This window comes from Emydura macquarii, unplaced genomic scaffold (genome assembly GCF_026122565.2).
Source record: "Emydura macquarii macquarii isolate MOO-44397 ecotype Brisbane River unplaced genomic scaffold, CSIRO-AGI_Emac_v2 contig_320, whole genome shotgun sequence".
Taxonomy (NCBI): domain Eukaryota; kingdom Metazoa; phylum Chordata; order Testudines; family Chelidae; genus Emydura; species Emydura macquarii.
The window spans coordinates 500,528-517,156 of NW_027130457.1; the positions used below are offsets into that span (position 1 = coordinate 500,528).

The 16,629-nt window shown below is 37.9% G+C and overlaps 1 protein-coding gene across 17 annotated transcripts in view; it reads left to right on the forward strand.

The window, feature by feature from the left end:
- The window catches only part of LOC137167385 (cadherin-10), a 210,421-nt gene that overhangs the window by 38,495 nt on the left and 155,297 nt on the right, over nt 1–16,629 (forward strand). For 7 of the 17 annotated variants that reach the window (XM_067569540.1, XM_067569660.1, XM_067569527.1 and 4 more), the window contains one exon: nt 11,551–11,605. In XM_067569540.1, coding sequence (XP_067425641.1) covers nt 11,551–11,605 — 55 coding nt within the window. Of the gene's footprint in view, nt 1–6,919; nt 6,954–11,550; nt 11,644–13,410; nt 13,454–16,629 lie in introns of those variants that run through there. The other 10 variants (XM_067569566.1, XM_067569556.1, XM_067569632.1 and 7 more) reach the window with 3 other exon arrangements.

Sequence of the window (16,629 nt, forward strand, 5' to 3'; positions counted from 1 at the left end):
AACTCCTACTAGCTAACTTTTTTCTTTTAATTTTCTTTAACTTTCTCCCCTTTTTTTATTGGTCAGTTTTTCTCTCCTGTATATTTCTATAGTATTTTTTTTCTCTTGTACTACTTCTATGCCTATCATGTCCACTAAGGTAATCATTGTTACTAAGTGAGCATTATATTTTAAGATCATGTTTTTTAAAAAGAGCTTTTTATATTATCCTTGTAAATCTGCAGGTACGAACGGGCCACTTCCTAGAAAACTGAACTGAACATCTGACTGGCAAGGCCACACATGTGTTGAGCAGCTTGCTGGACTGGACCTATACTTTTTTGCTGGCCATTTTTATTCTGCATACCTTTCAAATATTCACAGATTTAATCTAGGACAAAATTTCACCATTTCCACAAAGCAAAAATGCCAATATTGTACCTTTTTATGAACAAATTTACATTTTTACCCAGAATTTTTCACATGAGGATGTTAGCCATTTGACAAATATTTCTCCATTTTATTTTTCAGTATAAAAGCTTCTTGTGGTTACATGATCATTGTCTGACAGTGAAAACTGCCTTACATTTTCACCAGGGATGAGGAAAATAACCATACTTCTAAATAAGGCAGCAAAAGCAGGGCAATACCCTACCTCTTCTGCCTCCACCTTAATTTCCTAAGTGCTGAAGTCAAGTTAGGTTGGCAATAGAACTGTGCACGTAAAGATATCCAAAAATATTTTTTACAGTATTCAGAACTGAAAACTTGGTGGTAACCAGCTTTGGCTCTTCTCTATCAGAAATGTCTACCATCCATCATTCGGAACCTGTCTTGTTAGTGGCTTTGTTACACACTGTAAAAGGCAAATCCAATGTCACTGAAAGGTTTGTTTGGAAGTAAACATATTTTTTCAGGTTCTACTGTAGATATAATATATAAAATTCAACAAACCTCTAAAAGTTCTCAGTTGCCCATTTTCACAAACTCAGCAAAATTCTATCAAACAACTTGTAGATTTCGACAGATACATTATATGAAATGTAATTTTCTGGTATATAGAAAATTTTCTTTCCTCAACATTTGTAGATGACTCAACACATCACTGAAAATAAAACTGGTGCAGTGACCCTGTATTTTTTTTTATCATCTTACTGTGCTATGTTTAAGCAATCTTTCAATACAACCATGTGTAAGGCGGGGGGAAGGGGGGGAGACCCTCCAATTCCTTGAAAATGTGCATTTGCTCTGGGAGATGAAATTGGTTTGTTAGAATATTGAATAGCAGTTTCAGCTGAGCTGGACAGATCACCGAGATATAAAATACAAGGTACATTATTCTTGAAAATTATGTAGTAGCCTTTGTGTAAGAAGGCACAAGCATTGTTGATCTTTTAAATTGTTCTTTTCATAAACTCAAAGTATATGCTTATTTAATGTGTTACAATGGTTATCCAATATAATTAGAAACTGCAAATAATTATTCATTTGTGTGTGGCACCTGGGGAATCGCAATTCATTTGAAAAACATTAACTCTCTCAACATTGCTGAGGTATGTTCAGTATTCACATTTTACCGTCAGGTAAATTGAGTTACAAACAGGTTAACTGATTTGTCTGAAAGCATGTAAGAGAGAGAGTTTAGTACTCCTGGCATCTATTCAGCTGTTCTAATCACTTGACCATACTACTTTATTGTACACTTGCTTAATATGAATATCCAGCTCCAATGACAGTTAGCCAATAGACAGGCAGAATGTGATTTTTAAAAAAATTAATGGAATATCAATGTTTATTTTTAAGCGTGTTTTTCATTTTTCAATTAAAATTATCAGTTTTGGTAATCTATGATGATTGGACAATAATTTAATGAGTAGATACTGAGATTCAAAAAGGTAAAGCTTTAGAACTGTTAAAACATACTGTCAACATCATATATGAAAATACACAAAGTAAATATCCTTAAATCAAATGCTATCGAAGTTCTCAGGCAGCACTTTTCTTATTTTTCCTATTTGTAAATATTATTATTGATAAATGTTTTTCATCGGTTTGTGTGTATCAAGAAATCAACATTTACAGATAAAAACCTAATCCTTCCAAGCCTACCTATAGATTAAGTTCTAAATTTTCAAATACACCTGTGTACTTCTGCATGTGCTCAGTCTGTATGAATTCATTAGCCAGTCTGTGTGCAAGTCAGGATTGTGTGCACTTTGATTTGTGTGTGTCTATCAGGTGCAAGATGCATACACCTTTTGGTATACTCACTTCTAAAAATCTAGGCTTAAAACTTCGTAACTCCAGATGCTCAAAGACCAAAACTGATAAGTGACCATACATTTCTGATAGTCAGGAATCTTCCTTTTTTCAATATTTTGTCCCAGTTTTTGTACACCCCAACCGCAATGAGGAGTCACCTGACCCAGTGAAAGCGACAGCAGGCTGAACATTACACTGAAGGCCACTATTTAGGCCTGTGACCAGTTGTTATATTTATTTGTATTACTATAGTGCATAGGAGCTGTAGACGTGGACTAGGATCCCATTGTGATAGGTGCTGCACAAACAGGAAAAGAAAACCTGTCCCTGTTCCAAAGAGTTTACAGTCTAAGGAAACAACAAATAGAAAAAGACTGGATGAGAAAATACAAGCAAACAATGAGACAATATTGGGTGGCATGATAGATAGTGGTCTTAGCACCAAGCTAAGGGAAAATGTCATGGGGTTTTTGGGTTCTTTTCTTGAAGAAATCAGTGAGATCTTGTGCAGAGAGAGAATTGGAGTCAGAAGGAGAGGAGGTTTTGAGGAGTGAGTCAGAGATAGCGAAAAGGCAGCTGGGATTGAGTATGTAGGATTCAGTTAAGTTGAAGAAGTAAAATTGTGCAGCTAGAAAGGTGGCAGAGCAGAAAGAGGAGAGAGTGAATTTGGAGTGGAGGATGTCAGCCTGGTCACAGGATCTGGAACAGAGGCGATGGCAGTGCAATGACAGGAATGGAGGAAGTAGATGGTGGAGGTTAGCCAGGACTGGGCATTGATAGGCCATACCTTGCAATGAGAGACATGGGGTACAGAAGGACAAAAGAGTCAAGGCTAAGGCTGGAGAAGAGTGAAGCATGGAGAAAATCTGTTACCATTCTGCCTTCTTATCACTCCTGCCCTATCAATCTTCCCTAGAGAGCAACTCAACAACTCTTGTACAGGAGTCGATTTCCCATGATTCAGAGAGTTATTGTCTCCAGCACGTAGCAAGACTTACAGGCCCTTAGCAATACCATTGTCATGTGCAAGGGGCTACTGATCCATCCTGGGTTGATGCCTGTGCCATTTTTATCTTCACTGTACCAAACTGGGGCAAGACATGGAGAAAGGGTACTGGAGCCTGTTTCTGGGAAGAGAATGTGTGGCAGAGAATGGAGGAGGGAGGGATGGGAGGAGTAGGAAGCAAGAGAGAATTGAGTTCAAGGAGGGAAGAGGAAGGACAAGGTAGATGGAGAGATAAGATGGACTAGACAGAGAAGAACAACTACTGCTGCTGCCCCTGTTTTTCACTTTGCATATCTCATTACCCAAAATGTAGTTGGTATCTGACTCCTATTATGTTGTATGATTGGTTTTAAAAAAAATAACCAGTGCATCGTAGTAAAAAGTTATTGGAGACTGGATACTGCTATTTTTTTGGGGGGGGAAGTATCAGTGCAATACAGCTATTTCTCTTTCGTACTAAAGGAAGAAAAGAGTGCTCTATTAATAAACACATGAACAACTTTCACTGGTATTGCTACAGTTTCAAAATATGTTGACATCTTGTACGTTCCTCGACATTTTAGAATGACATGCTTCCCAAATGAATTTGAATACCCCAGAGTCCATTCATGGTGGAAAAAAGCTGAACACTGTCAGCAATCTTTTCAGACAGCTTCATATGTAGGAACCAATGACCTGTCCAAATGATTATGAACAGCTATGCAGGATATGTGAGGAAACTATCTGCCAATTTTAAAAAAAAAAAGTCAAAGTGCAATTCAAACTCCCTGCTGCTAGTAAATATTAAAAATCCAGATTACCAAATCAACTGTATCTGGGTTGTACTGTTACTTTATTTGTTTATACATATTGGCCTCAGCTTGCAAAGATAGTAGCGTTTTGTTTTTGAAACGACCTTTTGCCTATTGAAGTGTCATAGATAGATAGGTGAGTAAGCAGCATTACTTTGAGAAGAGAAAATAGGATGAAAAGAGGTACTTTCTCTTCTAGAGGAAATATTAAAAAGCAATGGCAAAAGGACTTGGGCTAAATCTTGATCCTGCTTAAATGAATGGGAGCTTGCCCTTGATTTCAATCCATCCAAGTTTTGTTTTTATAACCTTTTCTAAAGCAAAATGTCTCCTGTTTGTGCTGTAAAGTGTCAGTGTTTCATGGCAAGAAAACAGTACTGCTATTAACATGTTAAGAAATAATATTTAAATGAAACATCCATAAAATTTAAAACAAAATTTTTAAATTCTGAAACAAAATTAAAAATTGCAAAATGAAACTTGGATATCTGAACCAAATTTCTTAAATGAAATTTTTCAAAAATCAAAATCTTTTTGGAATATACAGTTTGTGGAGAAAATTAGGAAATATTTGTTCTTGTTCCAAATCAGAAAAAAAAAGAAATTTCAAAATTTCCCTTGAATTAGAAATTCTGAGTTTTGGCCGGTTCTTTTAATGGGTCCTGTTGTCTTAATTTTGATTGACTAAATGGCCCAAGAGAGTCAAAAGTGTACAACATTAACGGTTTTAAACATGATTCAGGGTTTTGGACCATAGATAACTCAGCCTGCTTAATCCCATGGCAAAAACCCAAATAAAAATTCTTTTAACCTTCTAAAGATATGGGGGGAGAAGAAGAAGAAAAAGCAGTGAAAGCCTTTGAAATGTAAAGTGTTTTAAGTAAGGCTTTCATTTAAACTATATCACTTATTCACTTTCCCTTAGCTGTAGAAAGGACCCGAGGACCACTGCCCTCCACCCATGCATGTAACAGCCTCTTACAGATATTAAAGGTGGTAATAACTGCCCTTTATGGGGCAAAAAGAGAAAAAAGTTAGTTAATATGACTGGATCTGTTTCCTGGATCTCGTTTCCTAGAAGACAAGACAAATGCTTACAAAAAGGGAGAGAAAAGATTGAAAGAGAGAGAAAATACAGCTTCTGTCTCTAGCGCTGACTTTTACTTGCAAGCTCACTGCTGAGGAAACAAAGGCAAAGCAAGTGATCTTCTCTACTGCTCCAAGGACTCACTAACTTGTACCAGCATTGGGCTATTAAGGGTATTGCTTTTTGCTGCCCTTACAGTTACAGGTTTACAGCAGTGTGGCAAAATATACAGTCTTAGGAAGTTATGCTAGACTTCTATTAAACAGAAGGCAAAAGGGAAGGGGGGTGGGAGGAGAGAAGAGGAAGGAAAAGGACACATTGGAGGTGGTGGTGAAAGCAAAAACAAAAGTTGCACATCCCAGGTGGTTTAGCCAAAACCAGTGAAGGTAGTGGTGCCATCTGGGTCTCTTTCAATGACCTGATGTGATAAGGACATATTTCAGGATCAAGGTGACAAAAATGTCATGGGGGATCTTAGGTTTCCTGGAGACCGTGGGGGTGGCAGCCAGGATGATGAAGTTCACTCCTTCTGGTCCACCGTCATTTCCCAGTCAGCAGTTTGTCAGACACCTTAAGTCTCCCAGCTATACCCTTCTCCTTTAAGAACCCAGAAGGAAGGTGATGAGTGGAACAGCCTATTCTCTCATGTTGTTGTTAACCAAAATAAGGCCTAATTTCCAACCCCATGAATATTGGATTATTAATTTCCGGTCCCATGTTTCTCTTGTTTACCAGGCATGCTCTTAACACCATCCTTAAGTTATATCAGTAGGCTTCTTTTGTTTGGATTAATTCCGTCTTTCTGCAGTCCTTTTGCACCTTTCCCCACCAACATTTATTGTTTTATAGCTTATTGGAACACTTTATGAGCTTTCATTCACTTTTCACAGTTCAACTGACAATTAGTACAACAGTCCATATGGCACAATTCCCCTTTCTTCTCCCCTTTTGAAGGAGGTTAAAAGGCTGTTAATTCCACCCCTCCTCAGCTCTGACGTCCCCTGGAGGTGGGGTCTTCTCCCAAACTCTGCTTTAGAGTCTTCAGAAGCCATTCTGTGTTCCCCTTGACATTCTTGCTTTCAAACATGCCATTTTTGTTTTTAGAACATGCCAAGGGCTAATCTTTTGCTCTTCTCTCATTGAGCTCTATCAGAAAAGCTTACGTTTTATTATTTGTTAGGCTCATTGTTAGATATTGTTTGAGACAATGACTGTGCTAGATATGGCAATTTCATGCAATATCTTTAAAAAAATCTTATTGAATAAAGTTGAAATGTCTATGGAGTCCATTGTATTTAAATGCAAAAGTTATGTATTATTGAGTCCTTGGAATTTTCATGAACTTCCAAGGACTATATTGAACAATGGGCCAAACAAGAATGGACTTCTGGGACCAACAGTGTCAAGTGATTTGTCTGGGGAATCTCTAGGGAAAGGTGAATGCAAATTCCCATCTCTGGTTATGCAAAAACCTAAAGTTTTGAAACTACACCCCGATGACAGAACCACTGTCTACTGATGACTCTGTTCCTGGAACCTGAAGATCAAAGGCCTAAGCTGTATAAAGGAAAAGCTAACCCATTTGTGGGTGTGCTAGTTCTGAACTAAGGCTGTTACAAACTTGGAAACACAGAAAAAACATTGGTGGGATTTGAAGAAATGATTCCTACCAGAGTCCCTGCCGGAGTTGGGGATATGGGGGAAGAAGGGTGTTCTCTGGTAAGCTTATTAGCATGTGTGAAGATTCCTCTATTAGTTTTTAGTCAGAAGGAAGAGAGACGTGTGTTTCTACCTGAGAGGTGATGGCTGAGAGCTGAGTGCCTAAAAGGTGAGTTTCCTTGCTGGACCATGGTGGGGGAATATAGGTGCAATGACCCTGAATTGTGACATTCACCACTTTAAGAGCATATTACATATATACTATCGTGGGCTGAGGGAAGATAGTTAGTCATGTCTGAAGCCAGGATGTGTAAAATCTCTTGGTAAAAACGCTGTATCTCTTTTTGGAATGAGTGTTCCCTGGACGTATTGCACTAAATTAAGAAGCAATTAGAGGTGCCACCTCCATGCTTCATCTCAGTTGTTCTAGTGCTCTCTTCACTAAGATAGAGTAGATTGAGAAATGTTCAAGATCACTTGACTTGCAAACAATTCTTGAGCAGAGTTGTGCACCTGTCGAGAAGCTATTATTACATAGTAGAGTAGCCCCTTTTCCCAAGATATTCATTCTAACTGCTACATTTTAATCCCAGTGCTGAGAATTCAGTATCTAGGGAAGCAATAAGGAAACCATAGTCAACTTCTCTCTGGATGACCTGCTGACACTGAAAGCTCGCCAGATACCAGAGGCTTTAAAACTAATGAGAGTTTTGGGCAATGCATAGTATGCCATCAGTAGGGACAAATTACAAACACTGGCTCTTGATAACATTTGATTGTAAGAACTGACTTGAAAAAAATGAGTTATGGGTGACTGAAGTCCTGTCAAATATGTGAGGATGGTACTGATCTAGACTGAAGCGGGCATTCCTAAAGCAGGGGAGGTAGCCCTTCTGAAGCTACTGTTAATAATTTAAGTAGGGGATACTTCTATTTTCTGTTTTGGAGGAAAATAGATGAAAATACAAATGCTTCATGGTATTTGTTTACATTATGCTGATGCCAATAATACAAAACCTTAAGTGTGATTTCATATTCTTATCATCCACCATTGATAAAACAGTTCTTGCTGAGGTCAGAGTTAAGGTTTTGCTTTACAGCATGAATTAATTGTATGTTGGGTATGCTTCCATGTATGTTCTTGAGGAAGAAGTGAAGTTTCTGTTGTGTCCTTGTCAGCATTCTGTGTGATATTTGAGCAACACTGAACATTGAAGACTTCCCCCTAACTTGGCATTTCCTTGATTTTTAGATTTAATGAGGTTCTAATTAGCCACGTTAGGTAATCTTAATATGGAGTTGCTACCAGCATATGTACTATTACTGTTTCTCTCTTTTAATATGCATGCTCTGAACAAGTTTGTGCAGTAATTGTTATATGTTCAATAAGCCTAATTACTTCAGCAGTTTATTTCACATGAGCATATAGTGGAAATGAAAATGATCAGATGTCATTAATTAATTCCTCTCTGCACTTTCATGCTCTCTGAAAATAAGATCTTGAAACAAGATGGCCTCTTTTATACCATGACAGTTTGAGTGCTTCTGGGATGATGCTACCAAATTTCCAATGGCTAAGTGCTGGAGGACAAATTTCTAGCCTACATATCCTCTCTGGTTGATCTAGGGTTTGTAGTCCTCACCGATTTGGCTCACACTCCCAGTTGGGCCTACAGGGAGGCCTAGATTGAGACTGACTGGCAGAGAGGAACATAGGCAGGCTGCAGAAGGGGTCATGATTCAGCCCCAGCTGAATGATTCAGCTGATTGAACCCCAGAAGTAAAAACATACATATATGGTGCATGCCCCAGTGGGTGGGGGTCTCGGAAGACATTGAGGGCTGTGATTTCTGGACTCGTATCAGTGCTGATTGGTCAAGGGGACAGGAGGCACTACTGCCAGAGGGATTATCTGTGCCCCCCAATGCCTTCTCAGGGGTGCCTATCATGTCCTTAAAACTGTTTGGTCAAGGGATGACACTAAGAGGGGTGAGAACAGAATTTGGTAGCTGGCGTGAAAAATGTTGACAGCTTGTGTATTCCTAAACTACTGACCAACTCAGGGATGAGGACCTCTGTGTAAAGATGGATCTTTGGTAGCATAGAGCTGTGCTAGAGGTCTCTTCTGCTACACTCCCTACTGCCAAGGTAGTAATGGGAAGGGGGCCTAGCTGGGATACCTCTAGACCAGGGGTGTCAAACTCAATGCTGGTGATGACCAAATTCACATAAACTTGAATTCGCTGGGGCCATGCAATGCTCGCCGCCGAAGAATTCGGGCCACTTCTGTCTTTTCGGCGGCGGGATTTTGCGGTCGGTCCTGGCTGCGTTGCCATTTTAAGGAATTTCTAGCAGCGATGCCCACCGCCGAAAAATTCAGGGAGTCTCACGCTTTTCTTTTCGGCGGCAGGCTTCTGGGGAGGAAGGTATTGCTGCTTTAAGAATCTCTTCAAGTGGCAACACCATCCGCTGAGAAATCTCTTAAAAAGGCAATGCGGCCTGGGCTCACCGCGAAATATACTGCAACTTTCAATGGCAGCACGCGGCCCACGGGCCATATGTTTGACACCCCTGCTCTAGACTGTGTCAGTTATTGACTGTTCTGGGTCCTGTGTGGTTATTACAGCCTAGCAAAAGTTGGAACAGCCCCTAAAGATGCTTTAATGCAGTGTGATGGGGGGATGGACGTGCACAGAGAGGAATTAAGATAAGGGTACAGCAAAAAAAAAAAAAAAAAAAAGCATCTTTGTTTGGCAACCCCTGATTTGCATTTTCTGGAGATTGGCGATAAATGTAGATCTAGTTTAGAATATCTGTGGCACTGTTCCCTATGGAGTCCTTGGCTCTCTGTCTGCAACAGTAGTGTTCTTCTGGTAGTTGATTAGCTGTTACGTGGATCCCCTGATAATTAATCTCACTATGTTACTCAATATTACAGCTGCAGTAGTGGCTGGGGCTTAGCTCCATTTTTTTCTTGGTTAAGTAGATGGACATTTCCTTTCCTTAAGGAAATGTTCTGCTTGCAGACCAATTTCTTGGGCTCTGCTAGGAGATAGGGCTTGGATCTATATGAAAAATCCTATGTTAATTTCCTTTTGGTTTTTTGTTGGCTGCTCTTCTTGACCACGTGTATCCACATTCATCTCTTGTATAACTCCATTGAAATCAAATAGGGAAATACTCGTCCCATTGCATATAGTATTTTCTATTCCTGATTTTGATGTTCTATATTTAAACTATACATTTATTATTTTGTTTTTTAAATGTAATACCAAATACACAGTATATGTAACATGCCAAAATATCATGGTTTTTTGAACCCCTGCATTTCCAGATGCTTTCTTTGTAAACTTCCAAAGAAGTGTTTTGGTATATTGGTTGATTGATTAGTCAATTAATGTTATTTATCAAAATAGAAAACATTTGCATTTGCTTTTAACTTACTGCATATATGATCTTTCCAGATTGCTGTGTATTTACAGAAAGGCTTAGGAAATACTTTCATGATGGAGAACAGTATCTCCTTTGAATGCTTTCAATGTATTAAAAATAAAAGATATAATTAAAATGCAAAAGATGAATAGCGGTTACCTGTATATTTCATCTCCCAGTGTTATCCTGGATCTTTCCTTACCAGCTTAATGTGTGACTTGCCCACTAAAGATAAGACAGGCAGGCAATCACACACCAACTGTGAGTTGTCACATCTCTAGGAGGAAAATACAAACAGTACAGCGTGTCCTTATCCTCTGCACCCACCAATATCAATCTACTTTGGCTTTGTTTTAGAGCCAGAAACTAATTGTAGTATACAGTAAGTGACCCTGACCTAAAGTCTTTTTGATTTTGATTTTGATTTCTTTTAATTCTCATTCAATGAATTGGCAAGGGAAGGCCAAAGAACAATACCTTTTTTGTTTAAAAAATACATGATTTGCAACTTTATCCATTGAATGTGTGTGCACATACTCTCACACATACACATGCTCATTCTTTTTTGCTCATGAGAGCGTGCATGTGCACATGCACACCGCGTTCCTAACTCGAAGAGAGTTATGTTCCTCACAGTGAAAGCAATCAGAAGTCAGTAGTATGTAAAAATAGTGTTGAGGCTGCTGTGCATATCTTTCATTTTAATTTCTACATGTTGATCACAATATTAAATGGGATGATATATCCCAGAGATGCCATATTAGGTTTCTGTAGCTCTCACTAAACAAGCATAAAAAATACTTACAGTAAGGTAATAAATGCCAGTTAATATGATGGAGAGAGAAGAGAATGCTTTGCGGGCATACGTAACCCATCTATGACCTACTGTAGATGCCTGCAGATATTCTGGCTAGCTGACTAGTAACTTGGGAGTTTGAGACTAGTAATTACAGGATTGTTCTTATAACAAGTGTCACAGTTATGTTCCTTTACTTCAGATAATTTTCCAAGTGTCTCTATCATATGGGATTTAGAGCCTGCTGTGATTCTCATGAAGTAGTGGTAATAATTAAGGTTAGAAACAGCAAGCCATTAAGCTGAAAAGTTGAGTCACTCATCCACAATAAATATGCTTACGTATATTTTGTGCTTACTTATTGATTTACTTCTCCATTGCCTGTGAATGCTAGAGTGATTTGTGCACAATTGCTTAGATTAGAGAGTTCTATTTTAAATTCAGTAGATGATTTAGATGAAGACATGTGTCACTGTCATAGCCCCCATATTTTAACAAATAATGCAATCTCCATCTGATTATTTTCCTCCCCTCTCAGGTGAATACAAATCCAGCAAAAGTTTTGAAGCAGAAGCTTGAATGGCCCTATCGAGGTAAATTAATACATTTAAGAGATCTGTTTATCCTAAAGGTAAGTGGATAATGAAATAACCTTTTAAAATTAGTTTGCAACTAATTTTCTGAAGTTGTCATCAAAGACAAGGAATTTTCAAGGCCTCCATCTACCTTTAAAGCAAAACTAAATGCAAACTTCAGAGAGATTTATGAATAAAGCTTAGATCAATACATTTTAAATCATTAAAAAAAAACAGGAAAATTATTGATATAATTAGGCACAGTTTAATTTTGCATTGTATCACCATTCACTTATCCCTCTTTTCTTCATATTCCAAGATGAGTGGATATTTTTTTTTAAAAGGTAGAAGATTATTCAAAATCAAGCAAGAAAATCTACTGTACATTTATGGATATTTGTTTATTTCATACATTCTCAGCGTATTTGGGAGCATACCTGTAAAATGGATATGACTCAGATGACTGGACTTAATATTCCCGTCACATGACAGAGGTCAATGTCCAATGGTTACTCTGTTGGAATACCTGTCCTTTGTTAATAAAGCACAATATATGCCCACGTCCCATTGACTTAAACATGATGTTGGAGTCTGAAATGGTCATTTTTAAATTCAAAGCAGAAGGGTTAGGACGTTAATTTTCAAAAGACAGAGTAAGATGGAGCCACGTTTCGAAAATTTAACAGCTAATCTAAAAATGTTGCAAATTCTCATTGTTTTTCCTAAGGAAACACTGACTTTCAGTCAGCATGACCCCAAGAGGGAGACCTGTTGTGAAAAGCAGCATACCTACAGGGCAGATTACACAGGTCACCACTGTCCTTCTTTCCATATTTCATCTTCTGTAGCAGGCTGGTCTCATTCTACTCAGTTTCAATATATGCAGCCCTTGCAAAGGTCGCAACACTTTGTTTGGCTAATCCATTTAACACCATCGCTTCTCTCTACTGGCGCTGTGTCCACCCACCTTCCTATAGGTTGTGAGTTCTCACAAAAGGATTGGTCCAGGACCATTCCTGAGTACAAGGAAAGCTAATGTTGACTTTTGATACAAACTCATCCTTCAAAATTGCATGATTCTTCACATTAACAACAAACAACAACAAAATAAACTCAACGCGTTCACAGAAGAATTCTGCAGTTTCTCGACAGACCTTGAAGTATGTAAATATTAAAGAAAATGAAGTGTAAATCCAGTATACACTGTAAAAATACTTTACATCTTCAAGGCACTGTATAAAAATTAATTAATCCATCTTCACAGTACTCTTATGTGGAAGTTAAATACAATATTATTAGTAGAGCTGGGTGAATACCCAAATAAAATATTAATGAAAAAAACCAAAAAAAAACAAAACAGTCAGGGATTTCTGAGCATTTATGTACTGAATCTATTTCAGCTTTGTCCACACCCCATGTTGCATTTGCTTTCCATTGTTGAAATAACATTTTGAATATTATGAGAATATTAATGGAAAGAAATTTACAAACTCGTGAATGTGCATGATTTGCATCAGAAACTTAATTGCAAATGTTCTGCTCTTCCAGTGAGGGACCAGAAACAGTGCCATTTGGTCAATGTATCCAATCAAAATTAACTAGGATTTGTTTAATGTCAAATATCCAGTTCTTGCAACAAACTCCTTTTTCAAAAATCTTCTGTAAATTAAGAATTATTCAGTGAATAATTTTGCAAAAGAAATGCAAAGAATCTGTAAGCTTTGCATGGACAATTTGCAAATAGAGAGAGAAATATTTGTCCCTGTTGTAATTATTTTCACTATATTACTTATGAGCAAGTCACTTTGTCTCATTTTCTCCAGGTTCACAGAGGGAGCCTATGGTAGCAATGCAACTAGAACACAGGTGTGTCTAGTTCTTGTCCTGTGCACTTACCACTAGACAGCACAGCCTTTACAACTTGGGAACTAGTACCAGAGGGTGGGGCACATACCAAATATTTTGCTTGTGTGGGATCTGTAATAGGAATTTTCTTTGCTATGCTGGGTGCAGGAATCCCTGGGTGTGAGGAAGCTGATGAAAATGACATTGAGAATGTGGATGGAGGTGGTTGCACTTTTTTTTTTTTTTTTTTTAATTTTCAGAGTTCAGTCCTTATGATGATGTAAATGAAGATTTGGGAAATGTAAAGTTTATGCCAGGATAAGACAAATTTTGAAATTGGGCTTTTCCACATGATAAAAAATAGTGGAAACAATAAATTCTACAAATTGTCTTGGAAGAAAGTCCTCAAGCATATATTTCTGCCCAAGGCAACTGTTTCTAGACTTACATTTGAGAAACAATAAAAAAAAAAACCATGGAAACTACTATGCTTATTTAAGGGGAAAAGAAACTGAGCACTGAACTTACATTTCTATTAATCTATTACACAGTGATATGCCATCTTACAGGACACTGCTTGTTCACTTACATCTTTTAATTGCTACGCTGGCATGTGGGGTTTGTGACTAAAATAAATATTTTAAAAAGGACTTTTGCTAGCCTCTAAAAATTGTGCTAATAGTCTCCCGTAGGCCTTCATTATACCTCATAACTTCATGTTCTGCTATACCATCGCATAATTAGAAAATGTCAGTACTTGGAGCTCTTGAATACTTGGTTTCTTGGGGATGAGAAAGCAGCACAGCAAATGACCTAACTAGGGACTGAACCTAAATCCCTTGGCTGCTGTCCAGTTTGTAAATGAGCTATAAAAGGCTTTTGGCTGTTTTGGGTCTTGTTTAATTATTTTTTTTCAAATGCTACTAACCTGTGGCTAAAATCTTATGGTCTTTTCAGGCTCTGTAGGCAAAATTCATTTCATACTACTCTGTGACATTTTGGAAAGACTAGAGAAAGTAATAAATGACCTAACTTAAGTGACTGAAGTGTGAATCACTGTTGCAATGTTTCTAATACTATTCTGGCAGTATTTCCATAAGGGCTATATTGTGATGAAACCACCAGGTGACAAACCTGGAAGGCAAAACCTATTTAATGTGACTCTAAGGTCCCGTCCAGACTCCAGTATAAAAAATATCATCTTAAAAGGGAAAAATATTGGTTGAAAAGGTGCATTTCATTTATTTACAAACTATTTTCTATTAGACACCAGTGAGTGTTTTGAAAGGGTGACTAATGGATGTGCATGGTACAGCAGTAGAATTTAAATTCTTTAAACCGTAGCCATCTAACTCTGGAGTTTTGGTATCAGATGATTTGGCATCATATCAGAGGAGCAATTTCCTAGCTTCAAGTAGCAAGAAAAAGTAATGAATAGACAGAGCTGTGGTTATCAAAATATTTAGGAGAAAGCAAAAATGACACTTCTGGGCACAAACGAAGACGAAAGTGACAAATTCTGCACAAAAGAAATAAAAAATATTGTACATATGCATAACTTCACATAGGGTGATCTTGTAGTATGTGTTTTAAGTTATCCTAATATGTTTCCACTTACAAGATTATTGACATACATTGTCTGAGCAAGATTCTCAAGCAAGGCAGAGAAAAAAGCAGTCAGTAGATTTATTAGAATCTACCCTAATTAGGGAAAATTTAGCCTGTTGTTTTACTAACTGATTTAACTCCTGAAGTGTCAATAGTAATTTTCTGTGCCAAGATTTATTCATTCATTTTTCATTTTGGTATCTGATATTATGCTAAACCTAACTCTAAAACATCCTTTCCATTTTTGTTGAGGCGGTCAGGTTGCCACTGGTTAACACCAGTTACGATTTTGTGTGTGTTTATAATGTCCTTCAGGAACTGGTTCAAAGCAATAAACTAATTTCCTGTAAACTACTAAACAGGCATCAGATGAGAATAATTTTTGGTCTTAACTACACCTGCTAATATTTTTAATGTCAGCTCACAGAAACACAAACCATTGGTGATAATGTGTACCACTTAACTGCTATAACCAACCTTGTACATTCAAACCACAACTGCCTTTGTACATGGCTGTAACTGTCACAACATTAATATCTCTGGCTTGTTCTAGTACGAGGAAGTTCAGTTGTCAAAAAGTAGTACTGTCCATGATTTTATTTGAGGTTTGACCCTTGATGCAGCAGGTTTCATCAAAATTGGGATAGATTACATTGTATGTCCAATGCTAGCTTTCCTCGCCCCTTCGAGACTACTTGTTGCAGCAAAGTCTCAAGCCAAATTACTTCCTTCATACATCAAATACAGTAAATGAAGCAAAGTCTGACATGGAGATCTTGTTAATTTCTAGACCACCAGACACCAAAGATTTCCTAGAGATTTTGACAGAGCTGCTGTCAGACGTGGTATTGAAGTTAACAAATTTCATTGTCCTTAATGACCTCAGTGCTGATTCTAATAGTGCCTCTGACATTTATTTTACCTCAGAGAAGTCTAGGTAAATAATCTTCAGTCCTGCATCCCCAGCTGGTAAATCTCTGGACCTGATCTTTGGACTGGATAGGGAGAGAAATAATATTCCATTATTCTGGCCAGACCACCATCTCACCTCAGATAGAAATTGGAACCCTCCACATTTCCAGCCAAAAAGATCAAACTATCAACATTCTTCATGAAAATCCCCCTTGAGCCCAGCCCTGCCCTTTTCCAGTGACTAATATGCCAACCTGCATCAGAAGAATAGAGAAGAAAGAAAATGTAAGTGTTGGTAGCAGAGAGAAAACATGAGTGAATGGAGATGAAATTTTGAATAAGAAAAACCTGAGAGAAACACAGAAAGCAATTCAAAGCACTCAGATGGCAATCCACCATCCAAAACCTTCAATCCTCAGTGTACTAAGAGAACTTCCAAACACACCTCAACAGAAAACTGACCATATGCACACCTGGAAATGACAACAGAAGTGTTGAAGAAAATTGGAAAGCTCTAAAACAGACCATCCCTGAGCTTGTGAGGAATCCTCACTACCTGCTGCCATAGGGACTAGTCTGACAAAAACAAAATTGAGATGATAGCCCTCTTGGATCAGAAGAGAAAAGTTTTCTGCAACTGGCAAAACCATCCATCATCCAGTCAGAAGCAGAGCTCT